At 37.7% G+C, this 22,342-nt stretch overlaps 3 protein-coding genes across 4 annotated transcripts; 2 read left to right on the top strand and 1 right to left on the bottom strand.

Annotated features, from left to right (window-relative positions):
* Window positions 1-13: 13 nt before the first annotated feature.
* On the top strand, window positions 14-8,007 carry LOC141439457 (DNA-directed RNA polymerase III subunit RPC4-like). 2 transcript variants are annotated; one of them, XM_074103748.1, is made up of 9 exons: window positions 14-300; window positions 1,106-1,233; window positions 2,101-2,213; window positions 2,512-2,641; window positions 3,388-3,471; window positions 4,970-5,073; window positions 5,566-5,646; window positions 6,619-6,729; window positions 7,757-8,007. In XM_074103748.1, the coding sequence occupies exons 1-9, from the start codon at window positions 134-136 to the stop codon at window positions 7,913-7,915; spliced, it is 1,077 nt and encodes a 358-aa protein (XP_073959849.1). In that variant the 5' UTR covers window positions 14-133; the 3' UTR covers window positions 7,916-8,007. The 2 variants fall into 2 exon arrangements, with proteins under 2 accessions (XP_073959849.1, XP_073959850.1); XM_074103749.1 differs by lacking the exon at window positions 3,388-3,471.
* A 319-nt stretch (window positions 8,008-8,326) lies between these two features.
* On the bottom strand, window positions 8,327-9,900 carry LOC141439458 (small ribosomal subunit protein mS26-like). Its single transcript, XM_074103750.1, has 2 exons — window positions 9,342-9,900; window positions 8,327-9,072 (listed from the first exon to the last, which is right to left on the bottom strand). The coding sequence occupies exons 1-2, from the start codon at window positions 9,807-9,809 to the stop codon at window positions 8,908-8,910; spliced, it is 633 nt and encodes a 210-aa protein (XP_073959851.1). The 5' UTR covers window positions 9,810-9,900; the 3' UTR covers window positions 8,327-8,907.
* A 270-nt stretch (window positions 9,901-10,170) lies between these two features.
* LOC141438979 (cyclin-H-like) lies at window positions 10,171-11,403 on the top strand. Its single transcript, XM_074103068.1, has one exon. It carries the CDS (start codon window positions 10,279-10,281, stop codon window positions 11,254-11,256), a length of 978 nt encoding a protein of 325 aa, XP_073959169.1. The 5' UTR covers window positions 10,171-10,278; the 3' UTR covers window positions 11,257-11,403.
* The last annotated feature ends 10,939 nt before the right edge of the window (window positions 11,404-22,342 follow it).

A 22,342-nucleotide genomic window follows, 5' to 3' on the forward strand; every position in this document is an offset into this window, starting at 1 on the left:
GTGACAGTCTGACAGTGGGTGACATTGTCTTGTCTGTCTGACAGATTTATTTATTCATTTCAAAACAATCAAGGTTGCGTTAACTGCGTGGTGTTAACTTTTCTCATTGAATTAATAAAAACCTGTTACACAAATGTCCAATAAAGATGACAAGTCGTCTTCTTCTAACGGCTTGGGCCCGGACCCGCAGCAAAGACTTGCGTCGTTCAAGCCACCTCGAGACCTGACTCTGGGTGGTGTAAAACCGAACAAAAAAGTATTTACACCTAATCTGAACGTGGCTAGGAATAAAAACAAAGGGTAAACATTTATTCTTATCACTTCCTTACTTACGAGTTTAACTTAATTATAGTAGCCTTGTATTACATTTCACACTTGCACTAAGTAAACACTGTTTTTAAATTATGAAATCTAAATTTTAGCTCTTTCTGATTGTAATTTTATTTTCACAATTTGTCCCAGTCTCACATGGAGAGTAAAGATGGGGCCAAAGAAACTCACTCACAGCCTATTCAGTCTAGTCTTGAGGAACTCTAGATAGTTTATCAACCAGGTTACCCCAGTTGTTAGAAGACGACTATGAAGCCTGAGGTCCCGGTTTAATATGTATTTAAATTTAAGTATGTTATCTGTTGCCTAGTACCCATGACACAAGCTTTACTTTGGGACTAGATCAATTGCTGTCAAGTGTACCATGATATTTATTTATTTATATTTACCTATAATTGTTATAGTAGATGAGACATTGATTAACAGTTTAGACATAGATTGCTTGATTAGTAAAATATATATGTACATTTTTATTTATGATTTTCATTGTTATAAATTAAATTAAAATTTAAATTAAATTTTCGGTACAGTTGCATGCACCATGATCACAAGCATGCAACTGCGCCGAAATATTGAGCTTTGGTAAAATCAAGGTATGCGGAACATAACCCAAACTTAATTTAAAAAATTAGTAATGACAGTGATAGCCTAAAATATTGTGTTTTATGTACATTTTCTTTAAATAATTACCACCATACCAATTAACCTAGTCCCAAACTAACTAAACTAGTTAATTTATCTGCTAATGTTTAAAAGTTTTTTTTAATGATTGCAGCCCAATTTTGAATACTGCTAGAGATCAAAGAAAAGATGATAGAGGAAAAAGAGACAGAAAAAATGATAGAAATCGGAACATTAAAAATGGACCTAACATTATCAAATCTGGAGGAGTTTTCTCTGAAGGTAATAATTTACTGGATCAGGCATTATTTTGCAGATCTATTGTCTTATCAATTATCCTTGTATTTTTATTGAGTCTTTGGTATATAGATGAAAAGAAAACTAGAGATACTTCTATGCAAAACAGCAGCAATAAATTTTTGAACTTATGCTTCAGATATTTTTGACCAACCTGATGATGATTAAACAACACTATGATATTTATCATCATCATCAGCGGAAGACATGCTGAACAAAAGCCTCCCCTTATAATGAGCGACAACTTGCCATTTGCATCCACTAGACATTAAGATATTAGATAAAGGGATGATGGATGACACCACCAATCAAGTGAAAAACTTTTTATGAGCTGTCAAATCATGATTCTCCCATTGGTTTTGTGTGGCAATAGCTAGTTATGATTTCACTTATTTGGCAAGTAACTATATTTGTTTTAAAGCAACAATAAATCTAATTTTGTAGTTAGTTGATAATCAATCCAGTTTTTGTCTGAAATAATTTACTAGAGTTTTGTGTAAGATTTATTTTTTTATGGTGTCACATCTTATCACAAATACTTTTGTTTCATCATCATTGCATCAGCCAAAAGACATTCACTGCTGGACATAGGCCTCCCCCAAGGCTCTCTACTCAGACCGGTCTTGTGCATTTCACATCCACTGCGATCCTGCGATCTTAACCAGGTTGTTGCTCCATCTTGTTGGAGGCATACCAACAGCTCGTCACCTGGTCCGTGGTCGCCATTTGAGAACCTTCTGACCCCATGTGCCCCACCCACTGCCACTTCAGTTTCGCAATTCTTGAGGCTATGTCGGTAACCTTAGTTCTACTGCTGCTGATACTTTTGTTTATCATGTTTAAATATTCTAGGTTTGGGAGCAACGGAGAGGCATTCCAGCCGCGCTTCCTATGGCAGCCGCGACAGTGGCGACACCGCGGCTACCCTGCAGAAACCTACCATCAGGGTTAAAGACATTGGAAAGGTTTGTAAAGTTCCATTTTTTAAGGTGACTTTATTGCAAAGTAACAGTAGGCACTGATAGAGCATCCATGAGGCTGACATGGTCACCTAGAGTATTCAAAGCCTTAACAAAGTTAAGAAAAAAAAAACAGGCAATGTAATGATATGGCTGTTGCGTTGCGGTTGCCACCACAGTGCTATAGCAACTTGTTTTTTCTTTATTGTAATAAATATAAATATGCTGTGAACTCTTAAAATTTTACAGGTGGAAAATTTTGTTAAATATTTTTAAATTGAACTTTTTAAATTTGTTTATTTAGATTGACAAAGAACTAGAGGAGCAGAAGATAAAAAGTGTGATGGGTCGAGACGATCCAAGCGATGATGAAGAGGATTTCAAGAATGTTCCAGAGAAAGATGCGCCCATCAAACTACCTATGGACATTGGAGGTATTTTACAGGCTTTCCCATAAATGAGCATTTAGTTTCAATATTTGTGAAGGTGAAATAAATTACGTGCATCAAATCCTACATCTCAGTTTATATGCACTTGAGAGGGAAAAAAATCTAAAAAAACGCGTAATATGTTTACGCTTTCTCTTTGAACATTTTCCTTCCCGCGGCCTCGCTCGCCGTTTAACCATTAGATGTGGCCGTTGAATTTAAATTTCGGTAACTTAGTAAATTCCCACGGTAATTCCTAAAAATTACAGCCTTGGTTATTTACGTTGTACAACGACCATCCACGCAAAATTTCATGCCATTAGATTTAAGATTTTGGAATTTTACATGGATCCTGTGGCAATATCGGGATAAAAAGGCCTCTGGGATACCTATGAGTCTACATGTCAAATTTCATCCAAATCCGTCCAACCGTTTTAGCATGGAAGAGTATCAAACACAAACATAGGTACTCACAACATTTTTCACTTAATTAACAGTATTTTAGATTTCACTGTTGTTAATCTTTAAATCAATATTATTAAATCCAAAAATATACACTCCACGCAATTCCTCCGGACAGAATGAATGAGAGAGAATTTATTACATCTTTCTTAAAACTAATGAAGGTACATTTTTTAAATCAATAAAAGTTAAGGCAAACATTCTAGCAAAAACATCTCTATGTTACCACATGTGTGTTTTTTACAGCTTGTTAAGAATTTCATCAAAATTAAACTACAATTTCATTTTAGTCTGGGATAAACCAAAGCCAGCCGTACAGGTTAAGCAGGAGGTGATAGTCAAGGATGAACCCGGCGTGGAGACAGACTGTTCTAGTAAGACCTTGTTGGGTTTAATATTGCGGTTCTTAGGTGCCCCGCACTGCAATGTGCTGTGGCTGAATGGAACAGCTATAGAAGATTTATTGCTTGAGGTGTTCTGGTGCATTGAATTGTGTATTTAGAACTACCTTGCTTATACATAATGTATATGTATGTAAATGGAGTCAACATTTGCTACGCTTGAGTTTCAGAATTATAAGATTAGGTTAGATTCATTCCAAGAAAATTGGAATGGTTTTTTTCTCAAACATCCAAGGAAATGTCGTCCTTATCTTCGTCATTGTATAGCACTTATTGAATGAAGATTCGTTCTAATTTCAAATTAGAGGATAGTAATGGAATTGCATACAATATTGCCTGCCAAGGCTAGCAAAGATATTGTCTTTAGTTTCAGTGGGTTTTATTTCTTTTACTGACTATCTATGGCATACTGCCAATTAAAAAAACGTACCTAGTTCGTGAATGTGTATTTACTTTTAAATCTCTTATTTGACTATTATTTAATTAGAATAAGGGGCTGTTTCACCATCCATTGATTATTAGCGTTTAGTTAAATGTGATGCCGTCTCCGTCTATTCGAACAAAACAAATAGAGTCGGCATCACACCTAACCGCTAGTTAACACTAATCAATGGATAGTGAAACGGCCCCTAAATCATGTATTCAATAATAAACAAGGATTGATATTTATAGTTAATAATTTTTAAAAATAACCATTTAATAGGTATCCTTAGTTTTTTTATACATATAAAACGAGTGGTTTTGTTATTCAAATAAGTGTAATTATTTCCGATATGAGTTCATCATTAAGTGACATGGTATTATTTCCTTGGATTTATTTGAGAAAAGCACTATACAAGCCTCGTCCGCGAACAGGGATGTCGGCCTCGTATCTCTAGATGACCTCGTTATCACTTGGCCATCTATAACTACTCGGCCGGCAATCCCCTATTTCGCGGACTCTGCAGTAATATACTATTTTTAAGATTGAATTGTGATGAATTGGTAACTGTTAAATATTCTCTAACTCGAAAAGAAAACTAATGAATAATAATAATCAATCAATCAAGAAATGAAATAGTTTGTTTTGCTTTAGACGTGGTGAAGACCAGATACATTGGTATGCAGACATTGTCTTATATTCTAAAAAAGCTTGTTAATCTACAACATATCTTTTAACCCGATTAAAAAGAAGATTTAAATGTATAAATTACCTAGAACCTAGAATGTGCAAATCACTTGGCGTTTAACCTCTTCACCGCCACAAAACAAACTAAATTGACGTGCTCTGCACGCCACAGAAAAACCAACGACAAACCAACTTGATTTTTAATTCCATTGCAGAAGGATTAATTTCGCGTTGACTGTTGGTCACGTATAGATGACCGTGGCGTGTGTGGCATCCATTGGCTGTCACGACTGGATGACCGGCGCAGAAGAGGTTAACAAATTTGTACAGATTTCACTAGCATCTTATTCTGTTTACCTCCAGTAACGTCGGTGACGCGGCCGGTGTCCGTGAAACAGGAAGTGTTTGAAGAAAACGACGTCGTCAACCTGCTAAAGGCGGAGCAGCCTACGCTCATACTGTTACAGGTGAGGAATAGGAGATTGTTTAACAAAGGCGGAAAAGAACCGATATCACATGAGATAACTTGGCACCTTTATTTTATGTCTTAGCAGCGGGGGCGTAGCTACCGCCATATCAATTATTCGGGGCCCCCGCGCTACGGGGGCCCCCTACGTGCGTAAAAATTGTAAAAAAAATTGAAAAAAGTGACAGATAGATAATTATGATGAATAAGAATAAATATTTCTTTTAATTTTACGCAAAAAAAGATTTTCTTCTGTGAGAAATAATCTCTTTATAAGCTGTTGTTTTATTTAATTTTGTCGGCAGTTTTTGGGAGTTTCCTCATTTAGATCCTAATTCTAATTTTATTCACACTCACCTTGTGCCATTAAAGTTACATTTTAATGGAAGAGTGGTATCTCTGGCACAGGTATCTCGATACTTAAAAAGAGGCACCAACATGCATATTGTTAAAGTGTGTTACTGAATAAAATATATATACATGTTTTTTTTAGTTACCGGACACGCTCCCGGGGCGCGGCAACAGCGAGCCCGAGCCCTCCACATCCTCCGGGGACGCCAGTGAAGAAGCGCCGGTATGCTACTACACCATTAGCTACAGGACTTTAACTTTTGTCTATTCCACACTTTTACAATGTCTTGTTTTTATTAGCAGAGCAGAGCGTTTGTTTGGCGAAATCTAAGACTTTTTATATGAAAAAGTTTTTCGGGACATGCTGTTCTGTCGAGCTTGAAACCTTGTTTCCTACTAACTCACTCGAGCAACTTGATCGCTTGTAAAGGCTGACCAGGAATATAAAAAACCTGACGCGAGGGCAGCATTTCTACGTTTTATATTGCAACATTCTTTACACTTACTATGCGATAACTACCAGTCATATTGACAATGGTGTCGGTGATGTTATTTAAAGGAATATTTTCGAATCCCTCGGACTTTTTCTATGAAAAATACTTTTATACGTTGTGAATTATTTTCCTTCCAAGGCTATGGATAATCTTCGGCATTTTAACGCACAAAAACACAAAATAACACTTAAACTTTGACAGCAATAGACAGATGACACTTGAATTTAGTGTGACCTGTGCAAGAAATTAGTTCTATTGGTTTATATGGCGAGGTTATTTATAATTCTGGTCAGCCTTTATACATTGTCTAGTAGTGCCATCTATTGAAATAAACTCATCGTAATTGTTTCCTCAATGTAACGTTTTTATTTTGTTTTCGTTTTTAATTATTTGAACCAAATAGGAGGATGCCATGCAAACTATTTGTTTGTCCCACTTGCGGTGGAGAGGACCAGTTGTTGATGCTCCGAAGCAAAATTTGAAGTAAAGAAGTGGGGGGCGCCGTCTTCGTGAGAGAGCTCAGCTCTAGGGATCATTTCTAACTCAATGCAGTGCAACGTTTTGGGTCACTTTTGCGCTATAATTACCTGGCATGGTGTAAGGTGTAAGATAATAATAAAGTGTGAATAAGGAGCACATCAACGCTGGAGCATATTAGAAAGTCAAATTATTATTGATGTTTGATGTTGAATTGTTTCCAGCCGGCCGACAACAGATGTCGCCTCGCAGACCTAGAGGAAGGCCGTATCGGTTCGTTGCGCGTGCACCAATCCGGCCGCGTTACGCTCGCTCTCGGGGACACCATATTCGAGGCATGTATATGGTAATAATACCGTGGTAGCCTAACGGTAATAAAGCCATGGTAACCTTGACCTAGTAGTAAAAAAGCTATAGTAGCGTAGTAGTACAAAAACCGTGATAGTGAGGTATTTAACTAAATGTAAACAAAACAACGTCAATTGGTGTCTTTAATATTGAAATTCTCCCATTAAACTATCTAAACATTTCATTTCTGTATTGAAATACACTAGTTTAGTTTGTATTACAATGATAGATAAGTAAAATGTTTAAAATCCTTGAATGTACCAAATCTGGCAGCTGAAGTTTGTTTTCATTTAGTTAAATACCTATCCAAACCAAGTGGTAATAAAGGCGTGGTAGCACTGGTAATGAAGTCACGGTAGCCTAGTATTAAAAATCTGCAGAAGGCTGGCAGTAATAAAACAATGGTGGGAAGCCATGGTGAAAAAAACATTGTGAGTAGTCTAGTGGTAATAAAGCAATGGTAGACTAGTGGTAATAAAGCCATGGTAGTCTAGTGGTAATAAAACCATGTTAGCGATTGGTAATAAAACCATGGTAGTGTAGTGGTAATAAAGCCATAGTAGTCTAGTGGTAATAAAACCGTGGTAGCCTAGTAATTATAAATGGTTACTTGACCTGAAATGTATATTTCAGAATCTTTTTTTTTTATTTATGACTGTAGAAGCAACCACTGAATGTATAAATAGTGTTTTGTTTTAGTTTTGTAACTAAGGGACCCCATACATCCCTGTATTATTATTATTCTTTTCTAGTATTTTTTTTTTTATTTTATACTGTAGTGTTTAAGTTTTTTTTTTAATTATTTTATATTGAAAAAAAAAACTGACAAGTTTCTTGCGGCGCATTCTTCTTGGCAATGATGGTCTTTCCGAAAGTGCTGGGAGTTTAAAAAAAGACGTGTAAAAGTGCCCATTGCGGCCGATTTACTGAATAAATGATTTCAATTTTAGCTTGTTCATTTCTCTAGCCTTCAGCTTTTATAAATAACACTCTCGTAATGTACTATTATTGCAGGTTAGTGCAGGCACAAAAGCCGCATTCCACCAGGAAGCGGTGGCGGTGACGTCTGACGAAGCCTCGCGGAGCGCCGATATCGTGTCCCTTGGAGCCCTACAGCATAAACTCAACCTCATGCCCGACTGGGAGACCATGTTCTGTGATATGCCCGTATAGATATAGTATTAGAATAACAAAATGTAAATATAGGTATTAAGTATTCGAAAATGTGGAGTGTTTTAGCCAATAAAATATGTTTTATATTATTATTTACATGTTTTAATTATCATTTAATCTAATGTTTATAAAGAAAATATTTTATATACTGAGCGGCAAAAAGTCTGGCCCTCAAATGTAAGCAGTAATAGGTAATTTTGCATGTAGTGGCCTAAATTTTGTGCCGCTGCGTATATCTTGTACTTTTATTTTGGATAGTTACAGTTGTGAAACAAAATAGTAGTCTTCGAATTCAATGCTTCCACTGATGGAAAAGCATATTGACAGTATTTTTAGTGCTAATAGTGCTGTTGTCTTAATATTGCATCTATAACTGAAGAATCTCTATTTTGACAGCCAGCAGGGAACTTGTCTACTTTTCTAGTAAACAATTCACACATTCACATGCTACATTATGAGAACCAACCTATTTTTTAAATATAGTCAAAACAGATGCCTTATTGCCTAACGTTTCTGACGCTCACAATGGATTTTGTATGCGAAACTGTCATTTTATTGCGATCGCAGTTTTTACACAGGCCAAGTAAATATCAATCTTATGTCAATGTCATAAAGAATTTCACATGGAAAGACTTCTCACTTTTTACAGTCGAAAACCAAAATAACAAAATATCGGAGCATACATACCAAAATAACACTGGTTATAATACATATAAATAACTTTGATTTGTTCTTATATTTGGTACCATCAACCAAATATGTAGTCTACCACCCTAAAGTTGGTAATTGTTTGCATGTCATAAACCAATAATGCCAATAGACATGTCCGTCAACTTGAAAGTTCACTTTAGCAAAATTTATTTGAAAGGAACTTGTATAAAAATTTATAGACCACTTATTTGGCCGATGGTACAACATCGCAATTGGTGTAGCTATAACTATTTAGACTGTATTACAAAATGTTGTCCTAAGTCTGCAATGCAATACACATTTTAAGCTGTACTCGCAGCCTTTTCTTTAACAGGGATGGGTGTTTCTCTGCCTGCTATCTGGTTTCCCTGCAGGTCAATAGCATAGTTATAGTCTTTGGGGTTAGCTAGAGCTCTGTCGATGGCTTCTTCCAAGGTTTCTGGGGTGATGAAAGTTGTGCTCAGCTCCTGTATTATGAATTAAATTAAACAAATTAAATTAAATATTAAAGGTTCTGTACAACCCTAATCTTGTTAATATGTGCTGCTCTGGGATTCGTTAATTCATGACAAACAAAGTTTTTGATTGAACATTGGATATTTGATTAGTAAGAATGTTATCGAGTGCTTTATATTATCTCTAGTAGCTTAGAAAGAGTTCTGTACATATAGGGCTAAAAGTTTGAAAACACTTCATAGATGGTAGTATTATGCATTTACAGAAGTGGCGTTCTTACCTTTTGATTCCTTATCTCCTCAGCAGCCTTTTCAATGCGTTCTGCTAGCTTCTGATCTTTGACTTGCATTCGCCCGAGGATATGCTCCTCCCGCGCCGCCAACTCCACTTTCCTCCTCTCCTCTCGCTCAGCAGCCACCTTAGCGTTCCACTCCTCGTTCACTTTGATACATCGCTCCCATTCATCAGCTTCAACACGAATGGACATCTCTGAACTGGCACTCTCCAAAGTAGACTTTTCTTTGATCATTTCCTCGTGATAAAACCGACGTATGGCTCTCATTTGTGTGTGATAGTTATTGTTGATACGTAACAGCTCTAAACGTTCCTCATCAATGATTTCTGGGCGTTTAGGGATACGATAAATTTTACTTTTTGCGACGGGCAGCCATCTCGGTTTTCGGTGAGCGCCCGCACTTTGCAGGACTATAGGTAAAGTACGTTTTAGCAGGCTGTTTTGAGAAATCATTTTATGTGTATAGAAAGCCAAAAAACAGTTTAGCTAGCTTTTATTATGAAATTTTTACTCGTACCAGCAACATAACCTCACTAAACTGACTTTTTTTTAAATTGTTTTCCATTCGCAATTGGGCAAAGGTATTAATACTCATGCAGTCATTGTTAAATGTAAAGTTGGCCTCAAACAATGTTAATTTAAAGAAATAATAAATTAAATAGTGTATATAAAAACTACGTACTTAATAAGTTTATTATTAAGTTCGTCTAAATATTTTTTTATTTTTTATTTAATTTCATTAAATATTTCAGGCCGAGCGTAAATAGAAATGTTGGCCAACCAGCTGTCACTTCACTTGACAGCTGACAAAAAAACTATGAAATAAAAACGCTTGGCGGCTGTTGTTCTTCTCTTGTTGGCCGTTAAAAAGTATAAATATTGACAAATTACCACTGGTTTTGACTGAAACTTAGTGCTTAAAATGTTTTCAACAAGCTCTCAACGAAAGTTCTGGACTTTCAACGACGAAAGCGAGCTCGCACAACTTCGAGAAAAGCATAATTTGGAGTTCATCGCAAAGCATGGTGCGCATGTTGACGAGTACCAGCGATACAACGTGTTCCTGTCCCCAGAAGAAGAGAGACTGCTTCTTAAACAGTACGAGCTGCATTTAAAAGAGTTCTGCAAGCGTTTCAGCCCACCCATGCCTAAAGGAGTTGTCGGTACCGCATTCCATTACTTCAAGCGTTTTTACTTGTATAATTCGACAATGGACTTCCACCCTAAAGAAATACTGGCCACTTGCGTGTATTTATCGTGCAAAGTGGAAGAATTTAACGTTTCTATTGGACAGTTTGTGGCTAATATCAAAGGAGACCGGGATAAAGCATCGGACATAATTTTGAACAATGAATTATTGCTAATGCAGCAGTTGAACTATCATCTGACTATTCACAACCCCTTCAGACCAGTGGAAGGCTTTTTAATTGACATAAAAACAAGGTGTAGCCTTGCTAATCCAGAGCGCCTTCGTGGTGGAATTGACGAGTTCTTAGAAAAAGTGTTTTTAACTGATGGATGTCTACTCTATGCGCCGTCGCAAATAGCTTTAGCCGCAGTTCTACATGCTGCTAGTAAAGAACAAGAGAATTTAGACAGTTACGTAACTGAAATGCTGTTTAGAGACGCTGGACCTGACAAGCTAGCTATTTTAATTGAAGCGGTGCGTAAAATCCGATCTTTGGTTAAAATGGTGGAGAGTCCTGCGAAAGAACGTGTCCGCATCATTGATAAGAAACTAGACAGGTGTCGTAATGAGGAGAACAATCCTGATAGCGAGATTTACAAGCGACGGATGAGAGAAGCACTTGACGAGGATGATTTGGTGTACACCGGGCAGACAAGGATGTCTCTGGACACTAGTGGCGTAACACAGGTGCTGTCACCTTCTGCTTCATAGATACTGAATTGTTTTAACATGTAATTGATAAGAGATGAATTATACACATTGTAATTTATTGGCGTTGGAAATATGACCAATAATTTTAAAAATGAACCCAGTTTTTTTATAGAAGAGACTTGATAAGGTAACCAATGTTACAATTTCGTCCAATAGCTATGAAGGTAAACAAAATTTTCAATTTATGATAGGTTAGACTGCCTTTTCTACCCAAAAATCAAAATTTTATAAACCAAACAGTCCTCATGTGTGTAATGTCTTAACTCGATATTGGATATTGGCAAAAATATCTTGCTAAAACAGCAAACTTGATAGCCAAACAAACAGAAATTAACAAAAAAATGGGTTAGACAATCTTATGTGTATAGATACTGTATCCACGCAAGGAAGAGTTAAATTTAGTTTTCTGTGGTTTCCCATGAGGCTCACATCAAAGAGTATATAATCACTATGTTGGCAGACATAGTCATAATTATTATTATTTAACTGTATGGCACGGCACAGAATGTCAAATCATTTACATTATAATACTATATCTAAAGTTTCCGCTGCTGTACCTGTTGCCTCTGGATGACCTCACGGCACAAGAACTTCCGAATCGTTTACATAGTCATAATGATTATATAGCCTCATTAAAATCCTAAATTTTAGTTGTACAGTGGCGCAGTTAGCGCTGCTTATATTATTTTTCTATGTATAGGCGTCACGTCCACCCGCTCTGTACAAACCGCGTGCAAGCTGCGTAGGCCCTAAGACGCCTCACGCCTCACGCCGCAAGTAGCGGGTCAGAACGAGCCGTGACTAAAGCGTCGTCTTAATTGGCCATCATCAGCCACAATGAACGACAACTCCCCACTTGTATCCACCGGTTTCCCCAACTCTCACGATGTCGTCAGTCCACCTTGTGGGAGGCCTGCCAACGCTTCGTCTTCCGGTTCGTGGTCGCCACTCGAGGACTTTTCTTCCCCAACGGTTATCTGTTCTTCGAGCGATGTGGCCCGCCCATTGCCACTTCAACTTGCATATTTTTCCAGCTATGTTGGTGACTAGTTCTTCAACGAATTTCCGTATTCCGGATTCTATCGCGCAAAGAAACTCCAAGCATAGCTCTCTCCATAGCTCGTTGCGTGACTCTGAGCCTCTAAAAGGCCAACAGTCAAGGACCACGTCTCAGCGCCATAAGTCATCACTGGCAACACACACTGGTCGAAGACTAGTCTTCAGCCATTGGCCATAGCAATGCGATTTGACAACAGCTCTTGGTCGCATAGCTTATGGTCGCATACATAGTATACCGCCATTGCTTCATTGAGTTTGCACAACCGCTCTTCTAGGACTGACGTCTACGACTTACGATCGTGCGACGTGTGAGGACTGACGTCTACCTTACACGCGACGCGAGTGAAGAGGACTCGGTTAAAGTTAGGGTCTCCCTACAGCTATCGACGTGGAATCGGGTTAAAGCCGGGGTTATATTAGAGCGACGCCGCGTGTCGCAACGCGTGGGATTGCAATCGGTTACATACATTTTGTATGAACGTGGTTACATTAGCACAGCCCCGCGTGTCGCCGAGCGAGCTGACGCCACGCAGACCGCTCGATTTCAATCGGCGTGGGCTAGGTTAAGTGACGCGTTGGCTCGCTCCGCGCTAGTATAATCACCACGTGGCTACGCGCATTCATACAAATTAATCAGCACGCGCGGCGACACGATACTGTAGTATAATCACAGCCCGTTGAGTCAGGCAGCGTAGCGACACGCGGCGTGGCTCTAATATAACCCCGGCTTAAGCCGACCAATAAACGCTATGTCTACGCTGTAAGGGCGAAAAAGACGTCTTCGTATTGCCGTCGGTAAACGTCGTTTCGCGTCGGCCGACTCGATCGACGACGTCTTTTTCACTCTTATTGCGTGGACATAAAGATTTTTTTGATCGGCGATAGGTTTGGAGAGACCCTTACAGCAATTGCTGACAAACATTTAAAGGTTCGAATCGAACCCTGGCTCGCTCTACTGAGTTTTTCGGAATTTATATGTGAAATTACATTTGATTACCTTACCAGGATTTTTGAAGTATAATAAACGCACACTCATACACTGATTCAAAACACATGAGCTTATACGCTGGCATATGTGCGGAGCCAGGGCGTCTCGATTTGGAAGTTTTTGTTTTATACTCTCGTGTTTTTACTTTTAATTTGCTTTTAGTCATTTCAACGTACTTAGTCATTGTTCTTAGATCGTAGGGAATAGTGTTGGACCATTAAAGTCTTGTAGATATTGCTACTAAAGGACCTCACGCGACAGGCTCTGCATAGTGTGGTGGTCAGTGGCAAACTACTATAAAATATTGTGAGGAAACCTGAGGCCTTATTGTGTAACGCGCGGGCTCTTGCCATCGCTTTCACCATCTCTTTCCGTTACCATCTTACACCGTTAGACAGAAAGGAAGGAATACTGCGCCTGCGAAGAGATTCAATGGTGTGTGTTAAGTTCTCATTTGCACAGGGCCCGCGTGGGGTGGGCCTAAGCCCTCTCATTCTAACCGGAGGCCTGTGCTGTGCAGTGGGACGTATACAGGTAGAGGGGAATCGAACCCGTAATCCCTAGCAAAGTTTTTATACACCAGAGAGTCCAGAGACAAGGGTGGAATTGATTAGATACTAATGCATAAATATGTATAAGTAGATTTAAAAATATGTGAGTATAACAAACTGGGTTAGTCATATTCAGATAGTTAAGAAATAGGTGCGTGTGGACTTGTACTATTGACGAAAAAAGTAATCTAAATAAGTGTTATGTGAGTAAATAAGTAGGTATCTATAAGGCAATAATAGACAAATAAACTTTATATTATTAAACCTAAATATGATGTTTTATTTCAGCTTTTTCTTAATTAATAAGGTGGCCCTTATACTCGTATTATGTACCTATTAAGTTAGACTGAACTGAACACCCAGTTAAAAAATATCTAGCTTGAAACAAACAGAGAGCGGTGGCGGGGCGGTGCGGCGGTACCGGTTGTAATATTCGAGCTAACATGAAAGACGGCAAATAATACCGCGCGGGAAATAAGCGTGGCGCGGTATTCTGTGTGGCCTCTTTCACGTTAGCTCGAATATTACAGCCGGTAGCGCCTCCGCGCCGCGCTGCACCGCTCCGCCTCCGGCGTCAGTGTTTCTAGCTACGCCTTTGACGCGGTATGCTTCCACGTGCTTCTACTTATACGCGTTAAAACAGCGGGTTTACGAAATTCGAAAATCGAAGTTCGTGTCATTCCGTCCCTCTGACACTTATACTATTTAATACGAAAGTGAGAGGGACGGTACGATACGAACTTCGAGTTTCGCACTTTTCGTAATAGGTCCTCTGAATCACGTGCCAGTAGGGCTACTATGAGATTCGAAAATCGCACAAGTTCGTATCGCACCGTCCCGCTAACGCTATATTGTTTCATAGGAGAGTGAAAGGGACTGTATGATACGACTTCGAATTTCGTAGTAGCCCTACAGGGTCCTTTCCATAATCAATTTCGCTATGTTTTGTTTGGCAAATGTAAGGAATGTTAATGATATTAGTAACACAAACGTTCCACCCTGGTACAGTCGCCATAAGCCGTGGTGGCCGATTGGTTTGACCTATGGCCTCTCAAGCAGAGGATCGTGGGTTCAAACCCCAGCTCGCACCTCTGGGTTTTTCACAATTCATGTGCGGAATTACATTTGAAATTTACCACGAGCTTTACGGTGAAGGAAAACATCACGAGGAAACCTGCACAAACCTGCGAAGCAATTCAATGGTGTGTGTGAAGTTCCCAATCCGCACTGGGCCCGCGTGGGATCTACTGCCCAAGCCAGCCCTCTCATTCTGAGGGGAGGCCTGTGCCCTGCAGTGGACGTATATTACGTAGGTATATAGGCTGGGATGAATGAATGAATGACAGGCGCCATCAGTTATATTCGGAGCGGCCAAGGTGGTCAAAAATATCGGAGCGTGCACTCTATTATTAAGGTTGAGTTCATGTTTCAGATTTCGATCACCTTGGCCGCTTCAAAAAATTTTTTTTTATTCGTCTGGTTGGCAAACGAGCAAGTGGGTCTCCTGATGGTAAGAGATCACCACCGCCCATAAACATCTGCAACACCAGGGGTATTGCAGATGCGTTGCCCACCTAGAGGCCTAAGATGGGATACCTCAAGTGCCAGTAATTTCACCGGCTGAATATAAAAAAAATATAACTAGGGCCATCCACGAAGACGCGTGGTTTTGTCAAAATTAGACATAGTAAGAACTTCGGCACGCGTCATCGTGATTGACTCTACCTAATCTGATGACGACTGTACTTACGTGATTCAGCTTCCTCGACTCAACCTAAATATTTTGAACCAGAATTAAAAAGAAACGCCCAAGAGCGTGTCAGACACGCCCAAGATAGGGTTCCGTAGCCATTACGACAAAATAAAGTTTTTTTTTTCTAAGGCTTTTTTAATGATTTGCTATGGAAGTTTAGGTATATTTTATTATACCTTAGACAGCTATTTACTCTTAAACTACTAATAATTATCTACCTGTACCATCCTGAATTTTTTTAAATTTTTCCACCCAACAGGTGGACAACAAATTGAATGAAAATTTCGCAAACAGATCATTGAATCGAAAAATCGTCTGGGAAACCCCCAATGGTTTTGAAAGACCTATCCAACAAAACAATACCCCACAATATAGGGTAAAGGCACCAGTGACCCAGCCAGGATCCTCTAGTCAGCACTTTTTGCGTCTTTAATTACTCATAAATAGCCGGTTATTTTTCCGAATTACCCCCAATCACGAGTGGTTGAAAAGATGCTTTGATTCCTCATTCGTCAGTGGCCATATCGTGATTGGTGCAGTAAGCGGGCAACGGGTAGAATTAAACTCGTTTAAAACAAGTGCTGTCAGTCGACGTGAGTTTTGTGCCATGTCCCGCCATTTTTTCAACAGCAAATAGTGTTTTCCGAAAAAGGTAAGAAAAGTTATGTTTTATTACGTTAAAAGTGACTATTTTTCTGCTTGTGTGTGTTAATTATAGTTTATCTATTAAATTTCATCAATATTTAGCTAAATTATCTCTTGATTTACGTAAAAAATTTAGGGGGCCTGGGTACTGGATACTATTTTTTTATACGACATTCCAATTCTCAGCCTGCTGGGGCTGACTTCTGGTAAAACACATATTTCTCATATCTTAACAAGAGCAGCCCATTAAAACCGTTAAATTTAAATATACAAATGGAATTTAACGTTCCCTACATAATTTTTGAGAAAACCCAGTAGTCGGCCCGTATTTCGAAAATATGTTTTTATAAGGCTGACTAACTAGGTTGCGGCACCAGTGTTCAGCCGTTCCTTGTTAGGTATATATATTATATTCCGTTTATTTGAAGAAGTACCAAAATTAAGGTACCTAATTACTTTTGTTGATTATCAATATGATTATTGTTGATTTTGAATCTCTTTTTAATTAATAAGTGGCTAGGCTGATTACTGGTACACAGAGGCCGATTATTAGATTTTAGTGGCTGATTACTGGGAAAAAGTGCTATTTTGTGTTTAAATTAAATATAAAATTATCCAAAGAAGTTTTTTTGTTATTTTTTTCCCCAAATTGGGTTTTTATGTAAATTAAACAGAGTAAATATGAACCACTGAGTAGTACATTTTATTATCTGCCTACCCTGTAGAATTAAGAAGAGAGGAGGGCGCTACCGTGCGCGCGTTAATAATGACTCCGTGACAAAAATCAATTAAAAATAGTTTTAAGTTGAATTTCAGTGAAAAAACAACATAAAAGAATATAAATTGAAATCTTACGCCGTTCAATATAATAGTTTGTCACAATATGCAAAGAATCAAGAAGAAAAGTGATTTTTTAACCTGGCGGCAAACGGTTGGTGTTTGAAAGTGAATTATGCTTATTGACTAGAAAAAGAACGATAAAATAAAAAAGTGCAGTGAAATTGAGATATAACTAACGAACTCGAAGTGACTGAAGACGCATTTAAAAACAGGTAGGATTGGCAAATTTGGCAAGAATAAAATGATAAAACCGTTTGTTAATTTGAACTGTTTGTTTATCTTAATTGATTGATAATAACGCCATCTACCAGTCAAGAGCTAAACTAATACCTTAAAGACATAGGCTAGCGTGTGTTCAAAACCAGCGCAGCTAACAAGACGAATTCGACAATACGGCCACTCGTCACTAGAGGGCGCAAAAACAATTATGACTCCCACTATAAAATGTTTAGCCTGCGTTAAAGCAGTCGATAAACTGGAACAGTTATATTGCACACAGTGCAATGGTTGTTATCACTATCAATGTGTGAACATTACATCAGCATTCTATAGAGAAAATCAACCAAAATTAAAAACAATTTGGTTGTGTCCTTCTTGCGGTATAGTCACACGCCGTCGTCGTCGGAACGATAACACCCCCGCGTCCCCAGCGGGTATGAAACAGTCCGAGCATGAATCAAATGATCAGAATGTCTCAAGTGATGTGGACATATCTAATCTGCTGGGCGACACGTGCATTATTTCAACGCCACCTAAAAATGCTCCGCGTGCCGCAGTAAGTGTGGATTGTGATGAAGACTCTACAAACGCACCAAACTCCTCTACTCTCTGCGGTCAAAGGACTATCACCTTAGATGACTTTAAATCAATCCTTCACGAAAACTGGAAATAAACAAAAAAGAGATGTTATTTGAATTTAATCTATAATAAAAAGTGAAATTAAAGTAGCCATTGAAAACCTGAAAACGGAAATGACTCAACGTACAAACGCCTTGTCAAGTGAACAGAAGGTTATTAAAAATCTTACTGACCTTAGCCAAAAATAATAATATTGGAGTCTGAAAACATTAAGCTTCAGGGGAAATTAAAAGTATACAATCTCAACTCAAAAACCCAATAAATAATGAAAACCAAAGCAACGATAGCGCTCGCAAAAAATTGTCCTGCATGGCTTTCAAGAACTGTACGGAGAATCAGAATATGATCTCCTAGAGCGTCTGTCTTATATGTTCAGAGATATAATGAATGTAAATTTGACGGGTATGTTGAGGAGCTACGTCGTATTGGAAAAAGAGGCAACCAGAGACCATTAATCATAGAGCTCGTAAATAAACAAATTACCCGTTACCTCCTAGACAACCGTAACTTTTTCCTGAACACTGGTTTGTCAATTACTGAGTACTTAGATGAGCAATCCTTGAAAACAAGAAGAAATCTGATTAATATACTCCGGGAAGCCAGACGTGACGGAAAGCATGCTGTTTTAAGAAATAACCGATTAATAATAAACGGAGTAGAATATACAGACCCACTTCCAAACCTGACTCCAAACCCAACTCCAAACACAGCTCCAAACACAGATCCCGACTCAACTCCAACGACTGAAAAAACGAAAAACCTGAATGAGTGTCGCATGTTTCGAAACTGATTTCCATGTACTAATTCAAAATACACAAAGCCTTAAAAATAAAATAGATATATTAGAAAGCATACTGTGCGATAAAAAATACCAAGCCATGTGCCTTTTAGAAACATGGATGTCAGACCAACAAGCTGACGTCATGCAAATTAGAGACTATACGTTCGCCGCGAGATACAATCGTCGCGAGCGCCGTGGCGGAGGAGTCGCTATTGTAATGAGAGACGGCGTGCCGTACACGGAGAGACCAGACATCGCGGCTCTATCTGTAGAGTGTGTAGTAGAATGCTGTGCAATAGAATTAAAGCCAAATGTTATATTAGTAGCAATATATAGGCCAGACCGAGAAATAGAAACATTTTTTGAGATATTAAACAAACTTTTAAACAAATTTAAATCAAAAAACCAAAAACATATTATAATAGTAGGAGACTTCAATATAAATAAATTTAAAAAAACAAATAACTATCAAAGACTAATAAATACAATGCTTGAGTTCAACCTTCGACAAATAATAAATAAACCGACAAGAGAAACTGATACAAGCTCATCTTGTATTGATTTAATTTTCACAAACAACAGGCAGTTTAACGTAAATGTGGAAGATTTGGGAATTTCTGACCATAAAAGCTTGCTGTACACTTTTGAGCATAACTCAACCGCAAATCATAATGTTTATACGTACAGGAGGATTTACAATCAGTCAAACATCAATTCCTTCAAGTCTGCATTGCAGAAAACTAAATGGGAAACCATTTTAATACATTCAAATAATATAAATTCAAATTACAAAGTCTTCCAAAACTACATATCAGAATTAATCAATTTAAATATACCACAAAAACACATAAAAGTAAAAAACAAAAACACTAAACATTGGCTAACTACGGGTCTCAAAAAATCTTGTACACACAAAAGACTGTTAAAAATCCTTACAAACCAAAGTAAAAATAATGTTTTAAAGCAACATACTGCAAAATACACCAAAATTCTTAAAAAGTGTGTAAAAAAATCAAAAAAAATAAATTATATCAAACAAATGAATAATTCTAGGAATAAAAATAAAACAATGTGGCAAATAGTTAAACAAGTAACCAGAAAAAATTGTATAAAAAAACATAAAAACATTTCATTAAGATCACAAAATATAACGGAAAATAACCCAGAAAAAATAGCAAATTTGTTAAACGATTATTACGTGTCAGTTGGCAAATCTTCTTTGACGGGCGGCGCGCCCCCGGCCGGCCGCCCTGCTACACACCCTTCCGTGAATTCAATGTATCTGCAACCTGTCACTGAAAAAGAAATACGTAGTATAATCCAACACTTACCTAATAAATCCAGCTGTGGCATAGACGAAATCCCCTCTTTCTTACTGAAAGCTTGTATTGATGAATTCACTCCATCTATTACAAAATTAATAAATCAATCCTTTGACGAATCTTGTTTTCCGGACAGTTTGAAAATAGCTAAGATAAAGCCCATTCCTAAAAAAAATGGAAAATTAGATGATCCAAGCACACATAGGCCAATTGCATTGCTTTCAGTAATATCAAAAATATTTGAAAAATGTATGGCAAATCGTATCTATAGCTTTCTGGAAAAATATAAACTACTTGATGAAAACCAACATGGATTCCGAAAAAAACACTCCACAACTCTCGCTATATACAATTATATCCAAGAAGCTTTAGAATACATTAAGGATAAAAAATATGCTATAGGACTCCTGTTAGATATGTCGAAAGCGTATGACAGAGTTTCACATGACATCTTACTCAACAAACTAAACTCAATAGGTATTCGAGGTAAAGCACTAGGCTGGATGAAATCATACCTTTGTCAACGAAAACAGTACGTAGAAATTGAACATGTAAACGAAACAACTGGATATATCAAAACATTTACGTCTAATATGCACACAGTTGACAGTTCAATCCCACAGGGCAGCGTTTTGGGATGTGTGCTTTTCCTTATTTATATAAATGACCTACCACGGATCACCGAACACAAATGTGTCCTGTTTGCCGATGACATATCAATCTTATTTAAATGCAGCAATGAACAAGATAGCAATACTTTAATTCCTAATACTTACTATACCATAGCTCAATGGCTCCAAGACCACAACCTTATAATTAACAATAGCAAAACAAAAATCATCCAGTTCAGACCAAGACAAAAACAACCAATTAATTTAAATTCAATTTTAACGATTACTAATGTAGAAGAAGTTGGTGAATGCACATTGCTAGGGGTTACTATTGATAATCATTTAAACTGGAAAAAACATATTGAAAATTGTAAAACTAAACTGTCTCAATTTATATATGCGCTGAGCATTCTCAAGGCCAATACCAGCACGGCTTGTGCGTTGGCAGCGTACCATGCGCACGCGTCCGCCTGGCTGCGCTACGGGCTGCTGCTGTGGGGACACAGCTCCGATGCGCACCAGCTCTTTATTATGCAGAAGAAGTGTCTGAGGATCTTAGCCAATATCCACCAACCGAACAGTTGCAAACCATATTTTAAAAAATTTAATATATTGACCCTTCCATCGCTATATATCCTGGAAACAGCAATATTTGTTAGAAAAAACCTACACTTATACCAATTTTCAAAAAGTGCCCGTCGAACCCATAAACTTATCCTTCCAGAACCCATACTAGAAATCTACAAAAACAGCCCGTATTATAGAACAATTAACATATACCTACAACAAATTGCCGTTAAATATTAAGAATATAAATAGTAATACATTATTCATAGCTAAATTAAAAACAGATCTATTAGAAAAATGTTATTATTCTACTAAGGAATTTATGGATGAATGAAAATATCATTAAATTTAAATTATATTATATTACTATAAGCATTTTTGTAAACAGGATATTATTGTGCCATAATAGTTTATAACAGTCTAATTTTATTTATAGTATAATGTAACCGTAGTTTTTAAGCATTAATGCAAGTAGGTACGTAGGATATCTTACTTTTTAGTTGTTTAATAGAATTAGATAACATTATTATAAATGTGGCTATACCCTACCAGGGTGCATAATATTGTAAAACTTATTAGAATAAGGCCTTATGTATTTTATGTTTTTTGCCAAATAAATAAATACTAAAAAATACTAAATAACAAAGGTTCAAACTTGAAATTTCCGTTAAAAGGCTGACTTCTGGTGCCTTTACCCTACATAGTGTCGAGATAAAAAAATTACCCCCACTACGTCTATGGGAGGTTAGTACTACCATAATTTTTAGTTTCAACATTTTTTCCCCACCATTTTGTCTGCGTAATTACTACATATATCCGTGCAAAATTACAGCTTTCTTTCATTGATAGTCTCGGAGCAAAGCCGCGGACGGACAGACAGACTGACATGGTGAAACTATAAGGGTTTCATTTTTGCCATTTTGGCTACGGAACCCTAAAAAGAAGCTCAGCGGTCAGCAGACCGAGTTACTATTACATTTATGCCTAAGTTTGGATTCTAAAGGGTTCTCTGCAATGCCTCCGCCCAATGATGGTTTTTCGACAGGCGATATATCGCTAGATGGCGTTAGTGTAGCGTGAGGTCTCCGAAATGTCAAATCTCATAGTTTTT

This window comes from Choristoneura fumiferana, chromosome 20, assembly GCF_025370935.1.
Source record: "Choristoneura fumiferana chromosome 20, NRCan_CFum_1, whole genome shotgun sequence".
NCBI classification, from domain to species: domain Eukaryota; kingdom Metazoa; phylum Arthropoda; class Insecta; order Lepidoptera; family Tortricidae; genus Choristoneura; species Choristoneura fumiferana.